This window comes from Benincasa hispida, chromosome 1, assembly GCF_009727055.1.
Source record: "Benincasa hispida cultivar B227 chromosome 1, ASM972705v1, whole genome shotgun sequence".
In the NCBI taxonomy this organism is placed as follows: Eukaryota; Viridiplantae; Streptophyta; class Magnoliopsida; order Cucurbitales; family Cucurbitaceae; genus Benincasa; species Benincasa hispida.
This window is the reverse complement of record NC_052349.1, coordinates 4,047,183-4,060,456: the sequence shown is the minus strand read 5'-3', so window position 1 is coordinate 4,060,456 and position 13,274 is coordinate 4,047,183. Positions and strand designations below refer to the sequence as shown.

Here is a 13,274-nt window from a genome sequence, read left to right as displayed (position 1 = left end):
AATGATGAAATAAATATTTCATATATTTAAAATTTGGATGACCAAGGAAAAAATGCCACAACATACAATCTTTATCTGAAGTTGAAAAATAAGAAGACAACAAACTAGTTCTATAACAATTCCTAGAGAAAGCAACATCATCAAGGACATAGAGTCCCTTACTATGCCGGGTAGTGCCAATCGTCTTCCTCGAGCTCAAGCTCTGAAAGAAAACATTATCTGGTACAAAAGCAACTTGACAATTCATATCTCTAGTTATCTTACTAATAGATAGTAAATTGTAAGATATTCTAGGTACATGCAATACATTCTATAAAGTTAAACCATCAAAAGGAGAAATATAATCCTTGCCCGCAATAGGAGCAAAGGACCCATCTGCAATCCGAATCTTTTCATTACCAACATTTAGAAGATATGACAGAAAATTATCACAAGATCCAATCAAATGATTTGTAACTCCTGAATCAAGTATCCATGGTTTCTTACCATTTATGTTAAGGAGACTTAAGGATTGAGAGGTATCTGATTGAGCGACAGAAAATTATCACAAGATCCAATCTTCTGCCATTTGGTGATCTACCATGTAACTTCCAACACTGATCTTTCGTATGCCAAGGTTTCTTGCAATGTTCACACACTAAGGTTTGTTTCCCATTTTGCTTGTCACTATCAGAACCAGATAATTTCGTACTGAAAGCAGTAGAATCAGTAGCAGATATAGTCGTGATGTTCATAGCACTGGCTCTGTTTTCCTCTAGACGAACCTCAGAACACATTTCCATAAGAGAAGGTATAGGCCTCTGTCCCAGTATACAACCTCGCACTGCATCAAACTTGGAATACTGAACACCTCCACAAGGGCAATCCCAGATAATTTCACGACATGGGTTCATCTCCTGCCAGATTAAGGACAATTTGGCACAGGTTCATCTCCTACTAGATTAAGGACAATTTGTTAAAGTATGAAGTCACATCCATCGTCCCCTGTTTGCACTCGTGAGCCTGTTTACAGAGAGTATAAAGACGAGACGCAATCTGCCTCTCAGGAATATAATTTCTGAATTGCATCTCAGATATCTCGAACAGTCGCAGCATACAACAACGGTTTCCCTATCTGAGGTTCCAATACTATTAATCAGTTGCGATTGAAGTAGGGAGTTTTCTCCTTTCCAAATGCACTCCCGAAGATCCCCTGGCCTAGGTCTTGGTATCTCACCTGTTAGATGCCCAAACTTGTGACGCCCCTCAGAGTCATTTTATTAGACCGAGACCAGGAGAAATAATTTTGACCATGACCATTCAACTTTTCTATTACAATTAACCCTATGAAATTTCCCATAGATCCAGACAAATAGTTTGCAGTAGTTAAAACAGGGAAAGAGGTTACCGGATTCTCTGGATACATCGGTAGACCAGAAGGAATATCATAATTCACTATACTAGAATTTAAGTTTGTGGAAGCACCTAGGGCTGCCCCTAGAGCAGGGATTTATGGCTGAAAACTTGCCTGAAGATTAGCCAACTGTTGTTAAACCATTACCGAAGATAAACCAATTGAACCTTGATGTTCATAACTAGGCGGCTCGTGATGAGGAAGGCCCAATGGCTGCAGATAGGTTGCTTGCGGCTGAAAAGGAAAGGAGCCAAGGATTCCCAGTGTTGCCACGACGGGGGATTTACCTTTGTGGTAGGCGGACGTCTCACCAATCTCAGCTTCAAGGTGTAGGTTTTGGCTAATCGCAGTAAGGTTGGAGGGATAGGCAGTGGCAGCTCTCGGTAACAAGGGAGGAACGTTGGCAGCATTATTTTTTTTTTGAAAAGGAAACGATTCATTATATTAATAAATAGAGAGGAGCTAAAGCTCAAAGTACAAGAGAGTTATACAAAGAGCAAAGCGGAAATACTAGTGCTTCTAAAAGGATCAGGAGATGCACCCGGACGTCTCAACTAGGTTGACACTCCCTTAGCACCCTCATCATCTCCAATTCTAACCCATAACTGGGAGAGATAATAACAAGATTACAAAATGAGAGGACAATAACCAAAGAAACATCGAAAATGAAAATCTAATGATAAAGCCAAAATAGTGGCCTGAAACTTATGGAAATAAATAAAAAGTTCGATGAGTGATGCAGAAATCTGGAAGTGTTTAGTGTTGTCCGAGGGGGGTAGATATAAAGGCCCCCCAATTAAGGTTGAAATCTGAAAGGCTATAGGCAAGGAAAGGATCGGAAAGGATGCACCAGGAGGAGGCTTGACGATGGGCAGCTTCAAAGCAGTCTTGGCATCTAGTAGCTTTGTTATGGAAAATCCTTTGATTTCTTTCAAACCAAAGGTCTGCCAATAAGGCTTTTACAGCATTACACCATAATAGACGGATGGATTTGTGGGAAATGGGGCCGGTAAGGAGTTGAAACACATTACTTTTGAAATCATTGCACAAGATCCATGGAAGGTTGAAAAAACACAACAGCTTTTTCCAACACCAATCTGAATAAGGGCATGTAAAGAAGAGGTAAAGGGAGTCCTCACTATGTTGTAGGCAGAATGGGCAAACTGTGGGGGAAAGGGAGGATGCTGGTTGCTTTCTCTGGAGGACTTCAGCTACATTCAGCTGACCGAAAAGCATAATCCAAATGAGGATGTTGACTCTTCTTGGACTTTTTGTTTTCCAAATAGCCGAGAAGAGGGGCTTTTCCAAGGGGGAGAATGGTGTTAGGTGGACTTTGAGGATTTAACGGTGTATTGGCCAGTGGTTGAGATGGATCACACTCTTTTATCAAAAGAGAGAGAAGGACTTCTACTTACAATTTTCCTCAACAAGTCTTGGAAGGCTTCTTCATCTTTGAGCGACCTTTGGAAGGTAATGGACCAAAAAGCTATGCTACTATCCTAATGATCGGCAACTGAGCCATTGGGGAGCATGGTAATTCTGAATATTATCAAGTCAAAACAAAAAAATTGGGGGTATGAGTCAAAAGAAATAGGAGAGCACGTCTGTATATTAGTGCACATTTTCTTCTAAGACGTAACTTCTCTTTTTTATAAATATACTTAAACTCTTTACTTTCTAGTTAAAGATGTATGATCTGTATTTTGAAGCTCAAGTGTGCAAATTTGGAAACTTCAATAATAAGAATAATGATAAATTAATAATAATAGATTTTTTTTAAAAAAAAATCGTATTAACAAATGCAAGTGTAACTCCCAGTTCAACAATCCATCATCATGTTTTGATGTAGGAATTGTTGAATAGTTTTAGTTTAATTTTAATTGCCTGAAATATTAAATCAACTGTAATTTTAAGGCAGTAACCTTCTGTATTAAACCGGCTGTAAAAGAAAGAAACTGTCACCTTCTTTATCCAGTTACTTCTCTTAGATTAACCGGCTGCCTAGGTGATCAGTCACCTTTCGTATATAAATAGGCCCTTATGCCTACTTTCCTATTCATTAATAAAAGAAATATTCTTGAGTTCTTGAAGCATTACACCAACTGGTATCAGAGCGTCAATCCAATGCGAATTCTTCTTGGATCTCAACCTCAGTGGACGTAGATGCATCCTCTTCAACCAAATCCGTGGAAGCCCGATTGTCATCGGTGGAGAAGTCTATTGTCGAAATGGTTGAATTATGTTCCATGCTAACCCAAGTTTTGAGCTGAATAAACATTCAAATCGAAGGGGACAGTCGCGATCATGTTGATATACCAAACAAGGGAGGAATCCGGATCCAAGAACCTTGAGATTCTGGTATGAACAAGGCAAAAGGTGAAGATCGGGCCATTTTCAACAAACAAGAACCACCAAGAAACTATGAAAAAACCAAGATCAATGAAGCGTTTCATCAAGAAACCAGACAAAACAGAAATACAGCTCCAAGAACTTCATGGAGGAAGCTTTATGGTGTAAGATTCTGATTCTTCGAGTGAAGGAGAAAACTACTTTGGCTGAATACAAGACAGAATGGGTTTTAATCGAGGAAGACAGCACTTCCATCATGACAACACTGAAAATCGATCTCCCTAGTTTTAATGGCCGGATGAATGTAAAAGAATTTCTTGATTGGGCTTCAAAGGTAGAAAACTTCTTTGAATATGCCAACATCCCAGATGACAAGAAAGTTAAACTTGTAGCATTCATGTTTCAAAGAGGTGCATCGGCTCGGTGGGATCAACTCAAAACCAATCGGCGATACTATGGCAAACCTCCAATCAAATCTTGGCCGAAGCTCTTGAAGATGATGAGGAAAAGGTTCCTCCCCTTGAACTACCAACAAAGACTTTACCACCAATATCAACGTTGTAATCAAGGGATCGATCTATCTTTGATTACACAAAAGAGAATGTAAAACTCTTAGGTTTGAGAAAGAATCAGAATGCTTTATTCATTCATCAAAGGTATGAATATATACAAGAGTACAAAGCATAAAAAAAGGAAAATATCACAAAATATTTACAAGAATGGAAAACCCTAACTATAGAATTATAACACTCCCCCTTAAGTTGGAGCATATATGTTAATCATGCCCAACTTGTTACATTGATAATCTATACGCCTTCCATCCAATGCTTTCGTGAAGATATCTCCTAACTGTTCTCCAGTCTTCACATATCCTGTAGATACCAACCCTTGTTGAATTTTCTCATGTATAAAATGACAATCAACTTCAATATGTTTAGTCCTTCCATGAAAAACTAGATTAGAAGCAATATGAAGTGCTGCTTGATTATCACACCACAATTTTGTCGATGTGGTGATTTCAAATCCCAACTCAACAAGAAGTTCATATATCCAAATCAATTCACACAGAGATTGTGCCATTGCTCTATATTCTGATTCTGCACTTGAACGTGACACCACATTTTGCTTCTTACTCTTCCAAGAAATCAAATTACCACCAACAAAAACACAATACCCTAAGGTTGATCTTCTGTCTTCTTTAGATCTTGCCCAATTGGCGTCTGAAAAACATTCAATATTAGTATGACCATAATCCTTATATAATAAACTACGCCCGGAAGCAACCTTCAAATAACAAAGAATCTGTTCCAATGCAGCCCAATGATCAACTGTAGGACATGACATGTACTGACTCACAATACTTACTGAATAGGCTATATCGGGTCGAGTCACTGTAAGGTAATTAAGCTTTTCCACTAACCTCCTATATCTTTCAGGATCTTTTAGCAATTCTCCATCTTTTGTGAGCTGTAGGTTGGGCATCATTGGGGTACTACATGGCTTAGCCCCTAGCTTTCCTGTCTCAGTCAACAAGTTAAGTACATATTTTCTTTGTGATAATAGAATTTCCTTTCTTGCTTCTTATTAACCTCAATTCCTAAGAAGTATTTCAACATGCCCAAATCTTTTGTATGGAATTGACTATGAAGAAAGGTCTTTAGAGACTGGATACCTAAAGCATCATCACCAGTAATCACAATATCATCCACATATATGACTAACAAGATGACACCACCCTCAGATCTCTTAAAAAGAACTGAATGATCTGACCTGCTCTTCTGCATTCCAAAGTTTTCAATCACCTGACTAAATTTACCAAACCAAGCCTGGTGGGCTCTGCTTAATCCATACAAGGATTTACGAAGGCGACACACCGTTCCATTCTCCCCTGAGCAACAAAACCCTGGTGGTTGTCTCATATACACCTCTTCTTGAAGATCACCATGAAGAAATGCATTTTTAATATCAAGCCGAATGTAAAGGCCAATGATTGATTGAAGCTAATGAAATAAATAACCTCACAGATGCCATTTTTGCTACAGGAGAAAAAGTATCAGCATAGTCAACGCCATAAGTTTGTGCGTAGCCTTTCGCTACGAGGCTTTCTTTTAACCGAGCAACAGAACCATCAGGATTGACTTTAACTACAAACACCCATTTGCAACTGATAGCCTTCTTTCCTGCAGGAGAGACTAAATCCCAAGTACAATTATCATCTAAGGCAATCATCTCCTCCACCATTGTGGCACACCAACCAGGATGAGACAAAGCCTCATGAACAGTTTTCGGGATGGATACAAACTCTAAGGATGCAATAAATGAACATGTGGAAGGTGACAAATGATTATATGAAACAAAAGAGGAAATAGGATGAGCACAAGTACGTTTACCTTTACGAAGAGTAATAGGAAGATCATCACCCGTTTCTGGATCCAATGACGAAGAAGACTCTGGTACAGAGCATGAAACTGGAGGAGGTTGTCGTCGAGTATAGACCTTAATGATGGGAGGAAGGTAGCCACAGGTAGAGATGAATCAGGAAGAGGATCGGAAGGAGAAATAACTGTGTAGACAAGGAAATCATCCTCTAATTCCTTATGCTCCCCCTGACTCTTATTCGAAGAGAAAGACGGTGATGAAAAAATGGTTATGTTCAAAAAACGTGATATCAGGAGAGACTAAATATTATTTAGACTAGGACAATAACACCGATACCCCTTTTGGACACGGGAATAACCAAGGAAAATACATTTTAAGGACTTTAGATCCAGCTTGGTATGCTGAGGCCGAACATCCCGAACAAAGCAGGTACAACCAAATATTCTTTGTGGAATGGGAAACAAATGTTGCTTGGGGCATAAAGTACGAAAAGGTATCTCACCCTTAAGAATGGAAGAGGGTATGCGATTTATTAAGAAACAAGCTATGGAAACAGCATCAACCCAAAAGGATTTTGGAATATGCATCTGAAACATCAAAGCTCTGGCTGTCTCAAGGAGATACGATTCTTTTGTTCTGCAACCCCATTTTGAGATGGAGTATCAACACAAGAAGATTGAAGAAGAATGCCATGGGCATCTAAATAAAACTTGAGTGTATGAGAGAAATATTCCTTAGCATTATCACTCCATAGGATTTTAAGAATACCACTAAACTGAGTTTGAATTTCAGCATGGAAGTTACAAAAATGAGAAAGTAACTCAGAACGACTTTTCATCAAATATAACCACATAACACGAGAATAGTCATCGACAAATGTAACAAAATACCTAAACCCTCCTTTGGACTCAATAGGACATGGACCCCAAACATCAGAATGGACTAATTCAAAAGGAGCACTAGCTCGTTTATTGACTCGAGGATACGAACTCAAACGATGAAATTTAGCAAACTGACATGACTCACAATCGAAAGAAGACAAATGTTGAAGTTGTGGATGAAGACTCTTCAACACAAAGATAGACGGATGACCCAAACGACAATGCTCTTCAAAGGGAGACGGCATGCTAGAGCATGTGATGGCCGTAGGTGTTTGTGGTTCAAAGATGTAAAGACCTCCAAATTCCCGCCCTTTACCAATAGTCTGTTTTGTCGTAAGATCCTGAAATAAGCGATAACCAAGAAAAAAGGTGACACAACAATGAAGATCACGAGTGAGTTTACTGACCGAAATCAAATTAAACGAGAAATTTGGTAAATTTAAAACTGATGACAAAGAAATTGTTTCAGTGAGATGAACGGTTCCTGATCCTAAAATAGGAGTGGAGGTTCCATCAGCTATAGTAACATTAGGTGAAGAGGTAGATGTACAAAAGGTAGAGAATAAACTGGGGTTACCTGTCATATGGTTTGTAGCACCAGAGTCAATGGCCCATTTTGACGTGGAGGAAAGAAGACATTTAGAAATGTTACCTATCTCTGCGATGGTCGTAATGGGAGTAGAAGATGACACCCTTAATGACTCTTGATACTGCTGAAATTTAGCAAACTCCTCTGCAGAAATAGTAATTGACTTGTCAAGATTATCAGGAGTAAAGGCGACATGTGCAGAGGGTGATGGCATCCTCCGACCCTTATTCAGTAATATTCTGCATTCACGTTTTGTATGGCCAGGTTTATGATAATAATAGCAAACAACACCTCCTGGATTTGATCTCCATGAATAGTAGTTGGGTCCATTCAACTTGTGTTTAGTTACATTTGACACCATAGGAACAATCTCAGACATTATTGATTTCTTATCAGCCATTACCTCAAAAAATAGACATCGGACAGCAAAGAATCAAACCCTAATTTACCGAAGAGATGTCTATACAAGCAGTGAGTATATCTATATATCCCAAACAAACACACCACCAAGAAGAGCCAACAACATTGAGGAAACCCACAGAAGACGGACGAAAACCCGATGGCGCACGCGCCTACACGCGCCGGCGTGTGGATGGACAGCAAGATGGAGCAACAGCGCGTGAGCTTCACACGCTGGTCAAATGGCAACCGGACTTTGGGGTTTTGTAGATCGGCGGCTGGGCGGTGTAAAAAAAAACAGCTTTTTTTTTTTTTTCCCGGCGGCGGCTAACGATGGCGAACGAATCGAAGATGGCAACTATGAGCAAAAATGTAAACTCACCTCTCCACAAAACCCTAGACGTATCACAAATGGGTTCTAAATTCTCAAATCCTGAGGTTCACAAAACCCTAAGTTTGTTTAGAGAGCTCCGATACCATGTAAAACTCTTAGGTTTGAGAAAGAATCAGAATGCTTTATTCATTCACCAAAGGTATGAATATATACAAGAGTACAAAGCATAAAAAAGGAAAATATCACAAAATATTTACAAGAATGGAAAACCCTAACTATAGAATTATAACAGAGAAAAATCTTCTTGAATCAGAACAACAATTGGAGTCAAGATTCGTCCTTGGCCTTTGAGAGGAGATCCAAGAAATTGTCAAACTACACCTGGTAGCATATTTGGCAGATGCCATCACTCTTGCAACGACAATTGAACAAAGCACTAAGATAAAACCAGCAAAGACCTATCAAAGAAGATAACCATGGGAACAACAGCAACAATCTTTCAAGAGAACAACCAGTGATCAACCACGGCTGAATCCTTCGGGAGCAATAACAAATCAGCAAACCAAAAAGACGAGGCTCCTCCTAAAACCTCAAATGTCCAAGGGGCTGAAAGCAACACCCCTAAAAGCAATTCAAATCCTTGTTAACGGGCTACACTAGGCAAATGTTTTCGATGTGGGCAACAAGACCACTTATCCATGAGTGCCCTCAACGAAGAACATTAGCAATTCAAGAAGAAGACGCCTTTGATGAAGCTGGCTGTGATGAAGACAACATGGATGACCCCGCAATGGTTGTAAGCCCTCAACTTAGTTCCCTTGCATATAAGCTTAGGATAAGCCAAGTTAACACTTAGGATAAGAGATTAAGTAGGAGTGTATGTTGGATTTAAGAAGTCAAAAATGGGCCAAGTGCTCAGACTATGCTTTGGAAGAAGATGAGATACTAGGAAAACTAACTATGCGTGCGAACCTTTGGGAGGAAAGGTTGAACGCATGGCCAATGGTGAAGTAGGGAAATTGGAATTTGACTAAGTGTCGGAAGGAAAGGAGTGGGACGCAACCCTTGAAGTATGATTGGACAAGTTCAATTCATCTCTCTTAGGTTGAATGCATACTAGGTTGAAAGAACACTTTTGGACACATAGTCCATGGAGAAGTTGAAAGATTAACCAAATATTAAGTGTGTAAGAAATAAAGACTCAACCTTGGTTGGAAGTATGGATGAGTTCAATCCATCACCCTAATATTGGTAGCGCAATTGGAATGACATTGATAGCATAGTTGGAAAATTCAACTCGTAGCGTAGTTCAAGAGGTTCAATTTGCAGCATAGTGAGGGAGTTCAACTCGTAGCATAATTGAGGAAGTCAACTCGTACCATAGTTAAAAAGGTCCAACCCGTAGCGTAGTTGATGAAGTTCAACCCGTAGCATAATTAAGTAAAACCCAACATGCATTATGTTGAACACTTAAGGAAAGTAGTCAAGAAAACTATGAAAGAGGAACTATGCTATGCCATCAAATGGTGAATTATGCCCAGGTGGTGAACTATGCCATCAGGTGGTGAATTATGCCCAGGTGGTGAACTAAGATCTTCGGTAGGTATCCTTCCTTTCTCATCTTATTTCTTTATTGAAAGTAGAAACAACGTTTTCTGATGTGGCCCTCATGCCCACATCCAGAACAAATGTTTGTGCCCAACAAGCACAAGTCCTTGTGGTTTTTACCACAAGTTGAACATCTAGGTGGTTTGTTAGTTTCATGTATCTCAGGTATTGAATATGTTACTTGATTTCCCATATCAATAGCAATATGGAGTTCAACTCATAGCATAATTGAGGAAGTTCAACTCGTACCATAGTTAAAGAGGTCCAACTTGTAGCGTAGTTGATGAAGTTTAATGCATAGCATAGTTGAGTAAAATCCTAAGTGCATTATGTTGAACACTTGGGAAAGTAGTCAAGAAAACTATGCTATGAGAATGAGAAACCATACTATGAGAAAGAAGAATTATGCTATGCCATCAGGTGGTGAATTATGCTTAGGTGGTGCACTATGCCATCAAGTGGTGAACTATGCTCAGGTGGTGAATTATGCCGAGATGGTGAATTAAAATCTTCTGTAGGTATCCTTTCTTTCCTCAACTTATTTCTTTATTGAAAGTAGAGATAATGTTTTCTGATGTGGCCCTCACGCCCACATCCAGAACAAATGTTTGTGCCCAACAAGCACAAGTCCTTGTGGTTTTTACCACAAGTTGAACATCTACGTGGTTTGTTAGTTTCATGCATCTCAGATATTGAATATATTACTTGATTTCCCATATCAATAGCAATATGAGGACAATAGGTCCCCTCACTATTTCTTACTTCCCACGATCTGGAATCAAAGGTAACATGCTGAGTTCCAGATTCCTGTTGCCAACTTGGTCTGCCAGGGTGTTGCATGTATCTACATCAAGATTGAACCAGCGTTAAGTGAAATATGTTATTCTCTGCTAACTATTTTATATAAGTATACTAATCGTTTCCAGGTTTCCTTAACCTATTTCTATGCTAGATCAACCTTCCAGGTTTCCAACAACCTTTACTTTTACTAGCTTCTCCCAGGGTTTTATAACCTCACTAGCTTTCCCAAGTTTCCTACAACTCGGTTGTCTCTTTGTCAATTTTCCTTAGTTTGTATACTTTTGCTCTAATACCCACTACCAGATCAAAAAGTTTCTTAACCTCTCCAAGTTTTCGTAAACCCTGGTTTTGATACCAACTTTTTTTGAAAAGGAAACGAGCCTCTTTATTAATAAGGTGAAAAGAGACTAATGCTCAAAGTACAAGAGGATTATACAAAGAGCGAGAGAACCTAAGGATCAGGAGGCGCCTACAAGACAACATTCCAAACTCACCAACAAGAAGACAAGCCCATTTCCTATCCTAGAGAAATTGGGTCCCAATGCATACCGCATAGATCTTCCACCAACCATGAAAATCAGCTCAACATTTAATGTTTCAAACATATACCATTACCATCCTCCAGATGAAGTGAGCTCACTTAACCAAACTCAATGGTGAGTTTGTTCCTCTTAGGCGGGTAGAACTGATGTAGGAATTGTTGAACAGTTTTAGTTTAATTTTAGTTGCTATAAATATTAAATCAACTGTAATTTTAAGGCAGTAGCATTCTGTATTAACCCGTCTGTAAAAGAAACTGTTATTACCTTCTTTATCCGGTTACTTCTCTTAGATTAACCGGCTGCCTAGGTGATCAGTCACCTTTTGTATATAAATAGGCCTCTTATGCCTACTTTCCTATTCATTAATAGAAGAAATACTCTTGAGTTCTTGAAGCATTACACCATGTTTTCAATGCAACGAGTGAGCTCTACAAGAGTTAAATTCAAACATTGGATTCATGTTCAATCACCTAGAATATAGCTGATGCACTACAAACACAATCCAAAATTCCGAAAAGAATATGAAGAATTTATAAATAACAGACCAAAGACCATGCAACATATCGTGTTCAATCACCTGCAATCTTCCCATTAATGAATATACGAAATACATCACGAACGCTATCGATCGTAACTGTTGGGCTTACGTTACTTTCTTTCCAAAATGTGATATCATCATTGGAAACATGTATCCTGTATTCCACAAAGTACATAGGTGCAAATAAATTTTTTTGCCAAGAAGAATATTTTCTACATTAAGCCATCAACACTAGTGAAAGTTTTTCATCTCAATTCTAATTGGTTTATTTAGTTGATTGTATTGTTTCAGATTTCATCATTCACATGAAACTAAAGTTAGATCAATTTTGGTAATAGTAAACAGTAGTCCTCATAAGACAACACTTCTCTTATCAATTAATTACTGATCAGAATGTGCAATTGTGTTTCCAATTTTACCAATTAAATGAAACATTACCTGGTCAAATACCAAAGGTAATCAGAACGATCCTTTGTAACATTTAATTGCTCCAGCATACCCTTGGCAGTAAAACTTGTGTCACTCCAGATGCCGATTGGTTCTTCTACCGTCATCCAAGAATTTGCAATTATCGAAAGTTCATTCTGATCCATAGCATGTAACTTCAAAGACATGTTAGCAGAAAGGGGCGCATAAAACTCCAATACGTTGATGGAAGTCTGTGCTGCAACCTGCTCAACATTTGCAATTTAAGGTTCTCAAGTAAAATTATGAAGCATCCAGAGACAGAAAAAGAAGTTTTGGGAAGACTGGTAGTAAGCAACTCAAAAGCAAATGCCAACACATTGTAATCAGAAAATCTTCACGCTCATCATTAAATCAATCCATCTTATCACTGAGTCAGTACTATTATAGATGCTTCAGTACTATTATAGATGCTTGGAAAAAAAATAAATAAAAACTCCAATATCAATTCAATTTTCCCAAGCCATCATGTAAACTAGCAAGAACAAAATATATTGTTAAAGCTTATATAGAAGAATGACTAAGAAACTGAACTTCCAATATAGTTTTCAGTTTTCCTTGGGCTTACATACATATATCGTTAAATAACACAGCATCGAAGACCAGTTTCTATAATGAAAGAAACAAGAGATATTGCATCAGATTCTTCCATTGTGCATTACTAACAAGAAAGATCAATCAAAGTTCAAAATCAAACAGGAGTATCATACCTTTGCAGTGTTGAACACTACGTTCTGGCAGTCTGGTAAAATACTAACGGACCATGGTGGTAACTTATAAGTTTGCCCATTAAATTTTACAGAAACTGCTTTATGTTCGTCAATGTTTGCAAGAAATGCAGAACAGTTTCTTAGACTTCTAAGCTCCGAAAGTTTTGGGTCATCAGTTTGAGAATTCATATGGTAAACATGTGCCTGAAAACAGTAAGGAGAGAATTATAATATTCATATTTATCAGTAAACATCCATCAGCAAACGATAATTCAGATCATTTAGA

The 13,274-nt window shown here is 38.5% G+C and overlaps 1 protein-coding gene across 6 annotated transcripts in view; it reads right to left on the bottom strand.

The window, feature by feature from the left end:
• LOC120066981 (beta-galactosidase 9) overlaps positions 1 to 13,274 on the bottom strand; it is a 39,552-nt gene that overhangs the window by 8,247 nt on the left and 18,031 nt on the right. For all 6 annotated transcript variants that reach the window (XM_039018354.1, XM_039018321.1, XM_039018347.1 and 3 more), the window contains 3 exons: positions 12,989 to 13,192; positions 12,252 to 12,484; positions 11,853 to 11,968 (listed from right to left, as the gene is read on the bottom strand). In XM_039018354.1, coding sequence (XP_038874282.1) covers positions 11,853 to 11,968; positions 12,252 to 12,484; positions 12,989 to 13,192 — 553 coding nt within the window. The remainder of the gene's footprint in view (positions 1 to 11,852; positions 11,969 to 12,251; positions 12,485 to 12,988; positions 13,193 to 13,274) is intronic.